Below are 16,909 nucleotides of genomic sequence, written 5' to 3'. Positions count from 1 at the left end.
CATGCGGAACCACCAGGAGCATCCCATCAGATGACCTCAGTGACTGGGCAGGTTGATAAGGGAGAAGGCACTCTCTCAAGGATTCTGGTCCAAGTTGTATAGGGCTTTTATACACTAGTACCAAAACCTTAAACCTGGCCCAGTAGCTTATATGCAGCCAGGGTAGTTCCCTCAGCAAAGTAATTGCATGGTGAAAAGAGGCAACAGCCGAGCTACACTTGCTACAGCTTCTGGGCCAGCATTAAGGGCAGCCCCACATAGAGCACATTGCAGTAATCCAGTCTTGGGGTTACTAGCACCTGTACCACTGTGGCCAACCTATCCCTGTCCAGCGGAGGCAGTAGTTGGCAGATGAGTTGAAGCTGGTAAAAGGCACTCAGAGTCCCCATGGCCACTTGGGCCTCCAACAACAATGATGGATCTCGTAGTGCCCCCAGAATTTCCACCCATTGGTTCTAGTCCTGTCCTCTGGAGCAACAGAGAACAAATCTCCTTCTATGTGACAGCCCATCATATATTTGAAGACTGCTAACATGTTTCCCCTTAATCTCTCTTCTCCAGGCTAAGCATACCCAGTTTTTTCAACCTTTCCTCAAAGGGTTTGATTTCCACACCCCTCGCCATCCTGGTCACCCTCCTCTGGACATGGTTATCTAACACAACAATTATGTATTTTTTTGCCCTTGCTCACTGGACAGCAGTGACTTCCAGTTACTAACATAATTCATGGCCTTATCAGTTGCTTGCTCGCTTGCTCATTCAACATGAAGTGAGAGCCAATTCACCCATTACATGGCAGTCTGGGTACACCTAGTTCTGCCACAGTATGCTTCTAATGTGTGATGGGAAGACATATACCTGCAGACACTCAAGGATATATGCTGAGGAGACATGACTGGCTGTAGCTCTGTGGCACACATCTGTATCTTCCCTTCTCAGTTGATATGTTTACTGTGGCAAAACCAGTTCCATTAGTGGAACTGCAACACATTTTCCCAGGCTTCTAAAAAAAAGTGTGTTTTATTCTACTGCATTTTACATGTTCCGTTTTCCTTGCTGAACTTGTTCTTTTAATTTTTTAATGATTGGTTTATTATATATTTTATTATTTTAATGTGAGCTGCCCTAAGTGTACTGATTGTTTATTGTATTTATCTATGTAAAAATATTTCTATACTGCTGCTCATGTATAGCATATCCAGGCAGTGTACAATAATATAAATATAAATATTCATTATAGTTTATTTTCCTGGTAGAGCAGTTTAGAGCATAAATGTCCAATATATCCAGTAGATTTTAAGAAGCTTGATAAGCCATAATATCACTATTTTCTGTGCATTCAGACACCTACCTCAGTGATACACAGACTGCTACAGGAAGAACACCCACCTAGATCATCATTTTTAACATGCACCCTCATAAATAGTATACTGTAATGGCAGGAGTAGGTAACCTGATGTATTGGCCCCAGGTGCATAGCCAAGTCATTTGTAGTGTTAGAGGGACCTAGAGATCCATAATGCTTGCTTAAGTTCATTATTGTTGCAATTCCCTTGCTAGTAAGCCTCTGAGCATGTGAAGATGATTCAAAGGGCCAATAGCGTGTCCTAGCACATTCCAGACCAATGAGTGAGAGTGTTATCAGGCCGTGCCTGAGAAGTGAAGTTGTGTGTTTATGCTCAGCTGCAGGTGGCTGTGCTGAGAACCAAGTGCAGTTAGTTTACACTGGGAATGAAACTAGGAGCGCTTGCTAGTATTGTGCTGCCTCATTGCTCATGGCATAAAACCCATTTGACCCAATGGCTCGTTGTTCAGAGAAGCTGTCTGATCCAACCATTGGGTACGCCTGTGTGCTGTAAGTTACCCAATAAAGTCTCCTTGTAAGCAAACCTTTGCATCTGATTTATCACTATCTTGGCACCTCTAACCTAGGAGTTCAATGCCCATGGCCGGGGCAACACATCTGGTGCCCTCCAGACATTTTGGGCTGCAACTCCCATAAAAAAGCCAGAAGAAATGGTAGGAAAACACAGGAGGGTTACAAACAGAACACAATCTCATCTGGACTGCATGTAAGATTCTGTGAATGAGCAGGGCGATTGCATGATAAAAGCCTAATCTGGAAGCACCCTTCTTCATTTAAATCTTGATCTCACTTTGAATCCCACTTAATCATCCTTGTGAGCAACAGCAGCAGTATCAATTGAAATGCAATGGATGCAAGCAAAATACAGCTACACATATGAAGAGCATCTCTACACCAGCCTAAAATCCCACATCTCAAATGGGGCTTTCTGCTTCCATTTTAAATGCAGGATCACAGTGGACTCCCTTTACACACTCTTCCTCCCCTCCTTTCCCCCTTCCTTTTCCCCTTATCTGAGTCTTCCATATGTTTCATTGGTTTAGCTCCTCTTATTGCGGGTTTTCCTTTTTCACGAGGGAAATCAAACGGAACTGAAGCGCTGTAATTTGATAGCTCATTATCTCCAATCTTTTAAAAAATGAAATAAAGGTCATTCAGTGCAGGAGATGCCCTGGAGGTTGACGACGTCATCTAAAGGACCCGCAAACTTCGGTGAGTAACCAATCTCAATAGCAGGATAAAAGCTCTGTGTGAAGAAGCTTTTCTAAGTCTTCATTTCAGTTTGGGCTAAGGACATACTTTTAAGATCTAAAGACCTGTGAACCATTCAACTGCTTTCACTATTAATTGATTTTAAAAAATCATTATAAGACAGTGCTATTTCCAGATAACAAGCAGCATGGGCAAGAGAGCAACTGCACACGGTTGATACAAAATGAACAAAATGCATGAGACACAAATCTGAGCAAAAACCATGCCTGACTAATGTTTAGATCATCTATCTTACTCCATGGTAACCATTTATAGTGTACTTTGTTGACTGTGACCCCAGAACAATTTTCTTTGGGGTAAAAGGGACTTGGAAGAAGTCTTATTTATGACCTACTTGAGCTTGCTTGCATAGTTTGAAAGGATGGAGGGTTTCTTGATAGAAAAGTTGATGATAATCCTGCAGGTCAAACCAGAAGTACGTGCTGTTCTTCCACAACTACAGATTGAGGGGAGGGGTGAAAAGCAAAGTTATTGCTACCCAATTTTTGCATCTTTTCAAACATGTTTAGATTTCTAAAGTTAGTAACTGCTCAGCTCCTTGGGGCCACCATAAATCACACTTAATTTAGAATAGCTGGAATAATGTGTTCTATACTGGTAGAAGGATAGCACATGTACAGGTACTGTCACTGTAATACATGCCGTATCTTTTATTGTATACGTTGCATATAATTGGCTATTAAAATTGTGAATGTAATAGTTAACACTTGAAGATTAGCCACATTTGGAGAGAATTAAGCCAGGGGCTCGTAATGTGCATTGAAAGTTTATGCTGTGCTGGGACAGTATTTTTCAGCAATCACTGAGATCATTAAATGTTTTTATCCTGACTATCGTTACATTTTTATTATACGCCTTTCAACCACCCCTCAGTACAACGTGGTGCTGTTGCACAGAGCTAAGTATTTCCAGAGGGACAAAAGTGCTTCATAAACCCCATTACCTCAGAGGCTCTTCTCCTTTTAAAACAACATCGAAGGCTTTTATTATGAAATATTAAAACAGGCATCATTGCCTGAAGTATAGGCACTTGTGTTTGAACATTTCGGCCCCCTGGAGCTGAGGCAAATGCAAATTATGACCATGAAGACGGGACTGTATATGAAATTATGAAGAAATTCTTCAAGTAAATCTGTAGTTAGCTGGATCAGTTCTTGCGGCCTGATCCTGAATAAAAACATTAATCTATTGATTTCACTGAATTACAAGTTCGTAGTTAAATACTTAAGGTTTGCTTAATTCAACATTAATAGGACTTTCCATAGATTGGGTCCGCTAATTGGGTAATAAATTCATCCATCTGACTATGGTGGAAGATACTGCCAAGGAAGCATGTTCAGGATTAATGCCTTACATGGGAATACACTTACCTGTAAATACGTCTTACTGAATTTAGTGGAGCTTATTCCTAGGTGAGTGTTTAGGGCTGTAGTTGTAGGGTGAAATCCTATACACTGACTTGGAAGTAAGATCAATTGATATCAGTGGGGCATACTTCCAAGTAAGTGCGTTTAGGAATGACATGCCAGCTGGGTGGCCATGGGCCCTACAGATGACAGTCCTCTACAGAGGACAGTCCTCTATTTGAAGGCATCCTCTCTTTGAATGGCTGCCCAGTCCAAACCGATTTTAAAGAAAAAGAACCTAAGAAGGGAGAGCAGGAGCCCTGGAATTGCCCATCAACTGTTAGCATCTGTACAGCAGACAGGTCAACTCATCAGTCTTCTCCACTATGGTGAGATGTATTTCTGTTTAATAGAAATGTGCGTGGTTAACAAACCATGCTGAGGAAACCACGCCAGTCATGACAAGCCACCCTGAATCAAACACTGTTTTTCAGCCGAACCTTCTTCGCAGGGCAGCAGAGAGGCTAAAACACCCTCCAAACTCTTAGGATGAAAGGGCAGAAGAACCAATCAAATCAATAAATCTCACTGGTAAGAAAATCCTCTTACCTTATTTCCAGACATCTCACAGAACTGAGTGAATATGTACCCTGCTCTGTTCTCTGTGTTAAGGGACTGCAGCATTCTTTCCATCTTGGAACTGCCCAGTTCAGAAACGTCTGGGGACATTTTACCCTGGATAATAAATGCATAGTTCAGCAAGTCATGTAGTTTCATTTTGTCTTGGATTTAAATGGCCTTAGAACTACCAGTGCTTCTCTCCAGGAAAAAGTTGTAGCAAGGTGGTGAGATAAACCAGATGTGTTATTATGCCTCTTTTCTTATCATGAACTTCTTAGATATATTATCTCTCATTTTGTACACTGTTACACTTGCCTCTCTCATACCTCCCTCTGCTTTCTTCTACTATCAGACTTTAAAGAACTCTCCCTTTTTTCTGCTTATGCTGTTAAGCACCATGTAAAATGATAGCACTTTATACATAAATACTAATAATGCAATGGATACACCAGAGGCAACCTTGCTTTGTACTGCTTTGTAATAGGTCTGAAGGGGCTCTTAGAGGTATCCAGAAGCCCTTAATTTATGGCAGGGGTGGGCAACATGTGCCCCTCTGGCCTTTAGTGGCCCTCCCACTGTGCTACCAAAATTCAACAGTGGGGAAGTAGGACGGAAACAACTGGTGGCGCAACATGACAGACAAAAAGGGCCAAATATAGATAGAACAAGCTAAATTTGCCCCTTTTTGCCATGTTGTGCTGAAACCACCAATTGTTTTGCTAGTGGCATGGTGTCAGCAATGGTGCAGTCCCTGGGGGGTCTAGGGGGTGAAAATTGGATCTTGGATCCCCCAAAGTTGACCACCCCTAATTTAGGGGGTCTTAGGTGCTGATTTGGTAAAAGAGACTAGTATCTCCCCAGCTGGGTTTCCTGCCAGCCTATGGGGTGAAAAGCTATATTGTGGGGGGAGGAAGGATATAGAAGCAGAAAATGGTTGGGAAAGACTGAAATATCCTTCCATCTCTTCAGCAGCTTCGCCATCCAAACTGGAATTTCCTCAGACTGCTTTTCATATAAAAACAAATGAATCACATGGGTTTTATTTTGTGTCTTTTGTCACTTAAGCAGGCTTGATGTTGGCTTACATTTATAGTGCAGGCATGCCTTAAGATCAAGAAACATAGGAACATAGGAAGTAGCCTTATGCCGACCTAGTTTGCACAGTATAACAACTCACCATGAGTCATCACCCATGGTGGATTGTTTGGATGTCCAAACTTGGCATGGTTTCCACAGGGTGGCTTTTTTTCATGAATAAGTCACCCTGAGAACCCATGGCTTGTTGGTCAGGGTGGCTTGTAGGGATGTCCAACCGGCGGGGTGACTTCATCATGGGTTGTCTATCGAACTACCCAGCAAGAGCAACAAAAACCTCTGCTGCTCCTCATGATCTTGCTAGTGCTGCCATCCTCCTCCCTCATCCTTTGTCAGTGCCCTCCACCCTTTGCACCTAAAAACTGAAAAGGAAGGACACCAGAGAGTGTCCCGAACAAGATTGCAACCTTAAAAAAATAAAATTTGGTCTTGTGCAAGTGTGCACATTTGCAAGTCCACAGCTATGAAATTTCCGTGATTTTCCCCTCCTCTTTACTACTCTGCCATGAAATTTGCGTATATTTATTGATCCCACTCAATGCTCTGTCTTGAAATTTGCATATATTACAAATCCCCTTCACTTGTCTGCCTTGAAATTTGCCTATCTTTACCAATTACCCTCACTCCCTCCTCTGCCTTGAAATTTGCATACCTTTACCTTTAAATGTGCATATCTTTACCAACACCCCTCACTCCCTGGTCTGTCTTAAAATTTGCATATCTTCACCAATCCACCTCACTACCTCCTCTGCCTTGACATCTGCACATCTTTACCTTGAAATTTGTGTAACTTTACCAATCCACCTCACTCCTCTGTAACAAATATATACCGTATACGTGACAGCTAACAATGGAGATCAGTGGAGGGAAGCAACAAGTACAAGGCAGGCAAGGGGGAACCAAAAGCTGCTGGCAGCTTCAGGAGGAGGAGCTTTTCGGGTGGGTGTAATTACTTTGTTGATATGTGAAGCAGCCCTTAAAAAAAAAAAAGGTGCTTGCTAGCAAGACAAGCAGGGAAGTGGAGGATGACATTGACAAGGACATTGACAAGAGGAGGATATTGGTATGGTGGGCTAAATAGCAGACAGGCAGTCTTGCACACTTGCACAAGACCCTGAAAAAAGTGGAGAAATTTGAAGATGTGTTAGCATGTTCATAAGGGCTCAGAAAATTAATTCCATTTGGTGATCTGATGCAGGGGGAGGGGAAGTTTGCCTCCGTCGCTGGCAACCTCAGTGGACCACTTGCCGAAAAGGTGCTGACATAGGGACTGAGGAAAGAAGGCGTTCTGCTGCAAAGGTGCCTGGAATACATGCCAGGAGCCGGCAGGAGGACTGAGGGGGAAAACAAGCCACGGAAAGCTGCAGAGTGTCTGATGTTAGATTAGTGAATGAACAACCAACCCATGGTGGCTTATTCTCAGGATGGCTTAGTGTGATATGCAAACTTGCACACTAAGTCAGACCCTTGTCCTTCTAGCCCAGTATTGTCAACACTGACTGGCAACAGCTGTCCAGGGGTTCAGGCAGATTTCTCAGCCCTACCTAGGGATGCTGGGGATTGAACCTGGAACCTTCTGGATGCAAAGCATGTGCTCTACCACTGTGCTACAGCCCTTCCTCGAGGTTCTGGCTTTCAACAGGGATTTTGACTTACAGCAGAGATGGTGGTGAATTTAATGCAGTACTCTTCGCTTCCAGACCCAAGACCATTATGTGGAGAACAAAGTTGGCTGTCTCTGGCCTATTTTGGCCAGATTTGATTTCATTGACAGGATGGCCTCTGAGATGGCCATCCTGAGTGAGCCCAAATTGGAAGCAAGCCCAGCTCCATGCTGGTATGGAGCACAGTACCACAGTTACCTGTCACTTTCCACAAATCCAGGGACTCCATTGTTGTTGTTGCTATTTAGATTTCTTAGACATCTTTCTCAAAAGAGATTCAAAGTGACTTACAACAAAATTAAAACATACAGAATTTAAAATGGCTAAATGGTACTTCAAATGGTACTCACTGGGATCGTTTCTGCATAGGTGTATTTTCTATCTAGCTGTGGCTTCAAATAATCAGATTTGTCAGTAAATGTTGTCACAGTGCTGCACGCTGTTGCTGGCCTGGACCAATGAAGAAGAAATAGGTTCAAAAGATGTTTGAGGATAATTGGGAGACTATGGCATGCATTACACAGGAGACAGAACTAGTGGGTTCACACTTAGGAGGATGATCAGTTCTGTGCCTAGAGTCAGTGCCTTTACATTTAAATGCTCCAAGACAATGAGAAGCTACATCCAATGCACCTCATCCTATTACTCCACCAGCCCTCCCTTTCCTTCCACCTTTTTTTGATGGGGGGGGGTCAGAATTGCTGGCAACAGCTGGTTGAAGAGGGCAGGCAATGGAACTAGTGGAAGAACAGAATAAGAACCACAGCAGCTGCATGCATCTTCTCTTTGTGCCATAGCATTAAAAGCAAAAGCACTGTCTCCAGGCAAGGACCCAGAAGGTTTCTCCATGACAGCTATTCATGACAAAATATGAAATGAAGAAGCTGCCAACAGAAGAATAACCAGACAATGAATGAAACAAAATCAAGACAGAATATATTATGAGTAATTAGAACAGGGGTGGGGAACGTTTTTTCTGTCAAGGGCCGCAGTGCCTTCGCAGTAGTGCTGGACATGGGTGGGGCTGAAACCAGTGGTGGGTGGGGCAATCCCTTCTCTCTCTCTGTCTGCCATCTCCCTCTTTTTTCTGCCACCCCCTTTCTCTCTCTTTCCCTCCCTCCTTCTGCCACCCCTTTTCTCTCTCTCTTTCCATCCTTCCTTCTGCCACCCCTTTTCTCTCTCTTTCCCTCCCTCCTTCTGCCACCCCTTTTCTCTCTCTCTTTCCCTCCCTCCTTCTGCCACCCCTTTTCTCTCTCTCTTTCCCTCCCTCCTTCTGCCACCCCTTTTCTCTCTCTCTTTCCCTCCCTCCTTCTGCCACCCCTTCTCTCTCTCTCTTTCCCTCCTCCTGACACCCTCTTTCTTCTCTTTCTCTCCCTCATCCTCCCTGCCAGACATGGTGGTAACATAGGGGCAGGGAGGGGCACTGCACCCCCTGCAGTTGACGGCAGTGGCGGACTCTTGTTTGCAACCATGGCACTGCTGCACTTGCCTGGGCTGTTTGGATGCTCAATGGGAGAGCCAAACTAAATGTTCTTGTAATCGCACATAGTTCAGCTATGTGTGATAGATTTCCTTATGCTGGTGTCAACACACACAGCCCTGATTAGGACTGGGATCATGGCAATCTGGGAGAGAGTTAACCCTTTCCCCCACCCGCTTCCCCCACATGAATTCCACCCACTTACCCCTACGCAAAGGGGGGTTAAAAGTGTGGGGGGTGAGCCTCCATTGATTTCCCGCCTGTGCTTTTGTTGGCCTTGTAAGCTCCATGGCTTTGTGGTCTCATACTGAGCAAGCACGCTGGGCAGGGCTCCAAGGATGGCCATTCTCCATACTGCACAAATGAACTGGGGCAAAGAGTAAACATCTGGGCCTTGTAATCACCCAGAAGAGCTGGATCAACCCATAACTTGCATAGAGAAGCGTTGCCCAGGCGCCCAAATCAGGAGGAGTTTCTTTTAAAAAAGAGCAGCACAGCACCTGGCTTGGATAGAACAGCAGAAACAACGCAGCACTACATTTCAAGATGCAGGGGTTACCAGAGGCAGCCTAGCAGGGAGGAGTGAGAGAACTAGATGGTCTCCACAGTGGGCTTTTGGGAGCTGTGCATACCTCATTCTAAGCAGCAGCAGCAGGGAGCCTTTGTTTTGTGTGCAGCACCTTCCTTTCCCTTTTTTGCTCTATCCGCTTTATCATGGGAGAGTTCCTTGTTTCTTTCCCTCTATCTTCTTTCCTTTTGCCCTTTTCCATTGCATTTTGATATCCATTTTCCTCTTTATTTTGCTTCTATTCGCTTCCTTCACCATTTACTCTTCCCTCTCCTTTCTCCTTACCTTTCCCTCCCCTCTTGCTGTTGTCTCTCTTGCTCCAGGAATTCTTCCCACTCCCACTCACCAGCGGGTACATTGAAATTAGGGGATGCGTGTGTGAGTGAGTGAGGAGGGACACACGGAGGTGGCCAGATGCAAAAGAGGACTGGGTTTATGTAAGTATACAGAAGAGGGAATTTTAGCAGGTACAGCTCATCATGTGATGTACACCTGCTGAAATCTTATGCTGATTGTATATGATTTCTTCAGCAACTTACTTGTCTTTTGACTAGTCACGTGCCCCATGGCAGTCATTTTGTGACCAGCCATGCAATCCATAGCAGCCATTTTATGGTGGTGCCTGTAACAATTCCTCAAATTTCCAAATGTGCCCATGGGATTGAAAAGGTTGGGGAACCCTGATTTAATTTTTAAGTCATTTCCAAAACTGTTTTTCTTCTCTTTTTTTGCTTGCCATTTGTAAACATGTATTGTAATAGCTTGGGCAAGATTTTGTTTTTAAATCTGTTTGTGGTTGGTTGCTTTTAGGGATGTACGAAACCACTTACCTGTTTCGTAAGTGGCATCCGTGGTGGGGGGAGAGGCGCTCCATCCCTCCCCCCAGAATCCTCCCTGGCTGGCTGCGCTCTGCGGCGACTCCATGGAGCTGCAGGCTGGGTGAATCCACAGCCGGACATCCGGCTGCGGCAGGTCTGCAGACACAAATGGCGGCCGGTGTAGCGGCCGCCATTTGCAGCCGCAGCCTGGCAGCAGCCAGAGCTGCTGCCGCTGCAGCCACAGCCAGGTAGGCTCCATTCCAGGGGGCTTCCGCGGGGTGGTGGGGTGGGTTGCTCTGTTCCGCCATGGATTCCAGGGGGGCAAATTCACTGGAATTCGGCCTCCCTGGGATCTGTGGTGGAATTCTCTGACATCCCTAGTTGCTCTGGCAATTTTTTTTCCTTTTGAAAAATCTGCTTGTGGTTCCTTGGTGCCAGTTGTATTTTTGGGTTATTTCTTCCTTTGCTCCGCTTTGCAGGCAGGATCTTAATGTTCATGTATCTGAGTTCCCTGTTTCTGTGACATGGCTTGCTGGTTGCTATTAAGAATGTTTCTGTTGCTCTGAAGATATCATCACATTATTAACATCATCATCCTGTCCATTGCAGGCATGATTTAGAAGTTCACGTGCCCGTTTCCCTGGTATAGCTTGTTGGCTGCTATGGATGAAAAAGACTGTTCTGTGTGGATTTATCCCCCCCTCACAGTCCCCCCACCCCGCACTACTATTCAGCCATGACTATAAAGTTAACTGTCCTCAGTCTCTTTTTCTTTGAAATGGGCTCCTGCAGAGAGATGTGGGCTCAAAGCACTGCATGACTGTGTTGTGGTGGGGATCAGACCCAAGTTCTCTTTTCCAGTCACAATCTCTATCAAGCGACTTGCCTCAGTGTGCCTCTACATGAAACGACTTTCTGCTTGAGTCCTCTTTTATTTTTTATTTATTTATTTTAAAATGTTCTTGGCCGCCTTTCAGGACAGAAGCCATCCCTAGGTGGCTCACAGCAATAACATACATAAAAACAGTTAAAATATTAAAAGCGATAAAAACATAAGCACAACAAAATAGCGATAAAACCAACAATAAAAACCTGCAATAAAACCAACTACAACAGCAACAACAGCAGTCGTATCAAGACTTTTCCTTTGTCTTTATTCTTGGAGAAGTGGCTTGCCGTCCTTTCCCCCCTCAATCAGTCATCATAGCATCCTCAGTTGTATGAGCCCCGGGCTCTGCCTCTGCCATCCTGCCTACCCACAGTGGGCACCAGCTACCACTGCTCCCTGCCCAGTGGGCTGCTGGGAGAGGGACAAATAGGTCTTGCCAGACGTCTAGACTGATAGAAGGCTTTCAAAATTAGACAAAGGGCTGCATTAAATTAGATTTGGGATTAGAAGAAAGCTTATTTGTGGATTATTTTTATTCTTTACATTATATTATATTTATACCCTACCCTTTCTTGCAAGGAGCACAAAGCAGCTATTTATTTATTGTATAAATAACCCTCTGAATGCAACATCATTTGTATAATGCACTACAGTGGGTTCTGGTCCCATAACTGTGTTTAAAAACTACTCCCACTGCTTCAACTAAGTCAGGAAAAAAGCCCCAGAACTGGACATGTGAACTGACCATCAGTAAGAGCAAAATCTGAGATATATATACAACCAAAAAAGAACATTCAATTTACATGAACTGGTACATGGACAACATGTTCAACAATAAGAGCTGCCATGGGAATATGTAATGTGTCAAAGGGCAAGAGAGCTCTTCCAAATTTTATTTATAAGCGAATGACGTAATTTGCACAAAATGTGTTGTGACTGCTTGGATGTGGCTGGTGATTCATGTCTTGGCATTTATGTCATTAAAATTAAAAGTGGTCATGCTTGAAATTAGGGTTGGCAACAACTTGAGGATTGTCTAAAATCAGATAACTGTCTAGGCCCTTATCTGATTATATTTAAAGAAATTTACCTACTGTTAACATCTCAAGAATCCTAACTTTTGGAGGAACCCAAAGAACAGGGACAGTATTTTGTGTGGGGTTACTTCCTCTTAATAAACCAAAACTACTAGGCTGAATCTACACATAGCAGTTATACTGTTATCATACTGTTATCATAACTACTGATACACATGACACGAATGGGCACCAATAGTTATGATAACAGTATGACAATGGTATAACTGCTATGTGAAGATTCAGCCCTAGTCTTTTCTAGAATTGGTTCACATGTAACACTGGCTCCTTTTTCACCATACTTATATGATCACCTCTGGCCACCTGCTCACACCCTCTCCCCTCTAAGAAGCAAATTCACCTCTCGAGCCTTAATCACAGTTAAAGGAAATGTCAGCACCAATCTTATCAGTAGTTAATGCTGACAGGGTTCCAGTTAAACCAAAGTTTGATATCCTGGTTAAGAAGGAAACCTGGTTAGTGCTAATCACAGTTAAGGTTGGTGCTAATGTTTCCCTTAACTGTGGTGCGAGGAGTGTAGGCCTGGCATCAGTGCCCATCATTCTTGGGCAACTGCTGAGGCCCAATTGCCTGAGCAAGTTCCTCAAGCACTGATGCTTGCCGTGCACCTCCTATATCAGGGGGCTGGGTCTATCAGCCATGTTAAGTTTTCCAAAATGATCCAGGGCTTATCTACATGAGGAGCTTTCCCAATCATTGTAATGCCAGGCTCACTTGCATGGCACACAACACACTCTGCAACCTGTTTGCCTCACACCGTTTCTGCCCTTATATCCCAGATTTCTTCAGACTACTTTTATCATGGGTTTCAATGCAGTATATATTGTAATGGGTGTTAACTTCACAATATTGTAACTTATCCAGGTGGGAATAGTTTCAGCCTACAGTGCTAGTCTGGCAGTCTTCCCAGCCACACAGTTCCCCTTGACAGGAGGGGGTGTGGCTCTGTGGGGAGGAAATAGGGGTCTGCCCTCCATTTGCTGACTGTCATCAAGGAGGGTGCATCATCAGTCAATAGTTTTTCACAGTCTTTTTCAATATGCACATACAAAGCTCCACAACTACGAATAATAGTGGGAAGAGGGTGTGTAAGAATGGGATTCCCATAAAAACAAAGAAACCTGCATGCATTACCCAGTTCTGTGCTTGTATGGCATAACTGTGGAATTTCAAAATACCTATGGCTTACAATTTCATTAGATATTCCCAAATTTTCAAAGAGAGAGAGAGAGAATGTCCATACCATACTCTCTCCATACCAGCATTCTTTTACCTCCATCTTAAAAGGTATCCATAAGAGAACAGAGCAAAGTGCTAAAAGGTGGTCTGTGCCTCTTAACATGTTGCACCATATTTTTCATGTGGAGATTGGAGTGCTTACCGATTTTTGCTAAAATCTGCTAAATTGAACAAGGCATCAGGATCTTCCTGAACGGCACTTTGACTTCGTGGCAGGACTGCTGATAATAGCCTGGGAGGCCTCTGGGAATGTATATTGACCACAGTTCCTTTTGACAGAGAGGGTGGTGATCCGATCTCGCCTCCCTAGTGAAAACAATGGGGGGAATAGAGAACGTCTCAGAAATAACTTGCTTGATCATGTTTCATCTGCTGCGTATCTGCTTTGTATGGATATCTTCTAGGTTATCTTATCAGGGTTTCTTATGGCTAAGGTTAAATAGAACAGTTCTGCCTCAAGAACCATGTACCCAAGCCATACCTGGTAAGGTGGATGTGCTATTTTTGGCATGCAAGATTTAGCTCTCAGTGGTAACAATGACACCATCTGTGGAAAAGGATCCACATCCATCCGTGGTTTCTGTTGCCGAGAATGCCAGATTTTCAACTTGGTACTTGTTGACTGTATGGCAGCTGTATGAGTAACACAAAATCGAGGACCCCTGAGGACACAAAGGAAGAGTAGTTAAAAATGAACATTGTAATTTAATAAGGTAAAAAGAAAAACACACACCAGCAATGTATTTTTTGTTTCTCTCTGAAAGCGGGCAGTATCCAACTATGTTATTCTGCTAGTGCAAATGATGTTGCGCTAGCAGAGACTAGGTTCCAAACTATGTGCAAGGGGAGAATCCAAGGCACAGCAGAAACACCCCCCCACACACAATTTTAATAATCAGCAATAAAGATGAGAAATGGCTGCTGCTTGGCAACAGTTGAGGGAGGAACCGGTCTTTCAGAAGGGCTGACGAATGCCCCTGCTTCTCATCTGCCTTTGCTGCAGCCTGATGAAATGGCTGCTTATCCACTGTATATTTCTAAGTAGACATATACAGGATTGTGCTGTAAGTTTGTTCTTTGGCCCTACATTCTGTCTCAAGGCTGTGACTAATTGCAGAATTTTGTGCCTTCAACAACATGCCATCTTTCGTTTCTCCACACTTCCCTCACTCTTTGATTTGCTGAACATCCAGCCTAATGAAGAGTTATGGGGAACTCAAAAGCTTGCTCACCATTGGTTAATCCTAATAAAGGTATTGCTGAACCTCACATTTTGAATATTCGTGTTATTTTCCTGTTTTATTTTGTTTGTACCCGCCTCAAACATCACAGACAAAGAGACAAGACTTGGCACACTTAAACATTTGCACTTGTGTGTCTGCCTTCAACATCTTCATCATATCTCTACAACATTTGCAAAATGTCACACTTTGCAACTATGGGTTAGTGCATACATTTATTCTTTCCTCCACCCCATCTGACCACAGCAACAGCCCATGTGTTGAGATAAAAACAGAGTTTGATAGAATGATCTCCTCTTACCAGTAGAGAAGCAAAGGTTTCACTACTTCAGGCTGAATGCGCTTTAAATTATACACGTTCCACTGATCTCCATCCACCAGGTGTAGTTTCTGCAAAACTTCCGAGGTAAGGAAAAAATCTCCATTGCTCACCAGGTAGATTTTTTTCATTCTATCAAGCTGTCTTGAATGAAGGAAAACATTCACACAGAATATGCACAAATACAGGTCGGTCCATAATTGAGAAGAATCCATCCCACCCAGTCAAGCAGTTGTCATTTGCAAACAGTATCTCCCCCCCCCCCAATCCATACTGCAAAAGTTATGATGGTTCTTTTCACACAATGAAAGTCAGGCTTTTTGAAAGGGAACATAGGAATCTGCCTTATCCTGAGTTGGATCATTGCTCCATCTAGCTCAGTACTGTTGACACTGACAGGAAACTGCTCTCCAGGGTTTCAGGCAGGAGTTTTCCCAACCCTTCCTGGAGAAGCTGGGGATTGAACCTGGGAGCTTCTGCATGTAAAGCAGGTGCCCCATCACTAAGCCATGGCCCTTCCCTTAATAGTTAACCTTAGTGACTAATACATCAAATAAAGTGTGAATTTTGAGAATCAGGTCACATCCTGAGTCACATCTAGCTAGGGAGCTTACTCAAAAGTAATTCTGCTGCTCTTCCTGGGGGCTACATTGACATCTGCAAAGAATGGCAGAGGAAAGTTCCAGGAAGAGTAGGAACAAAGAGAGAGAGCCCCTGGTGGCAAGCACAAGCCCACAGAGCCCCCCTCTCCCCACTGTTTCTTTTTTACAAAGCAACAGTTCTCATTGGCACATCCATTGATTCTGTAAAATCCTCCATTAGACAAAACCTTAACTGCCAAGAGGCAGTAAGTAATTAGTCTTACTAAAAGCTACCTTCCTTTGAGGGGGTGGGGGAGAAAGAAGCCAGGACCTTGGCTGGTTACTTGCTCTCTACACCTCTGCCCTACACGAAGCTTACCTCATTCTCAAAGCCCGGACACCATGTTAGTTTTTGGGACATGGAGGATAGCAGGACTTGGGGCTTCACCACACCAGGCTTTTCATCCTGCAACTCACCGGGGCTTCTGCTTCCTGATTCTTTGTGGGATTAAGATTGGCTCCTTATATGGGCTGCTTTTTTCAAGGCTGTCTTTCTCAGCAAGTTCACAGCAAGTTCTCTATGTTTCATTTTGCAGCCACTAGATGGCGCTGTAGCTATAGCGCAACTCCGTCATTACACACTGCCGATATATCAGATTAATGTCCTTATCAGGTTATCTCCAATCTTTTAAAAAGCGGGATAAAGGTCAGAAAGTACAAGAGACACCCTGGAAGGTGACAGTGTCGTGTAAAGGACCCACAAACTTCTGTGAATGACCAGTCACGAGTGTGCAATAAAAGCCTCATGTAGAAATGCTCTAAGGTTACTCTATCTAAGGCAATGGCATCAGTGATGGAAGGTAGGAAGCAGAGACCCATTTTGCACGATCACCATTGCCCACCGTGGCTTAAGCCACCATGAGCCGCAGCATGTATTGGGTGGTTTTTGAATTCTGAAGCCGTGTCTGCAGCTTGAATAGTGAAGCCGCAGCTTGTCATGTCATCCAATCCTGGGTAGTGGGGATTGTGCACGGATTAAACAACCCTAACATAATCCTAGAACAGGCCATGGGTTATGCAAGGGTTGTTTAACCCTTGCACAACCCCCCCTGCCCAAGTTCAGATGACACAAATAAGCCACAATGGGCTGAGGTGCATGCGGACAGCCATTATGAATATTCAAGCCGCTTACATAAGCCACAGTGGGCTCTTTGATCATGCAAACTGGCCCAGATGGAGAAAATGTAGGGAGGTGGGAGAGGGAGAAAAACTGGAATGTTCTATCCATCCTTCCCCAAATTGGTGCCCTTAAA

General features: G+C 44.0%; 1 protein-coding gene across 1 annotated transcript in view; it reads right to left on the bottom strand.

Annotated features, from left to right (window-relative positions):
• The window catches only part of RGS22 (regulator of G protein signaling 22), a 110,533-nt gene that overhangs the window by 62,506 nt on the left and 31,118 nt on the right, over positions 1 to 16,909 (bottom strand). The window contains exons 10-15 of the mRNA XM_084851450.1: positions 14,998 to 15,159; positions 13,937 to 14,117; positions 13,598 to 13,761; positions 7,715 to 7,814; positions 4,594 to 4,719; positions 2,973 to 3,074 (exon numbers count right to left, since the gene is read on the bottom strand). Of these exons, the coding sequence (XP_084707576.1) occupies positions 2,973 to 3,074; positions 4,594 to 4,719; positions 7,715 to 7,814; positions 13,598 to 13,761; positions 13,937 to 14,117; positions 14,998 to 15,159 (835 nt within the window). The remainder of the gene's footprint in view (positions 1 to 2,972; positions 3,075 to 4,593; positions 4,720 to 7,714; positions 7,815 to 13,597; positions 13,762 to 13,936; positions 14,118 to 14,997; positions 15,160 to 16,909) is intronic.

The sequence above is a fragment of the Heloderma suspectum genome, chromosome 4 (assembly GCF_057233095.1).
Source record: "Heloderma suspectum isolate Gila_16-S chromosome 4, 16-S_ref, whole genome shotgun sequence".
Taxonomy (NCBI): Eukaryota; Metazoa; Chordata; class Lepidosauria; order Squamata; family Helodermatidae; genus Heloderma; species Heloderma suspectum.
Note: the sequence above shows the minus strand (reverse complement) of the source record. Positions and strands in the feature narration are given on the sequence as shown.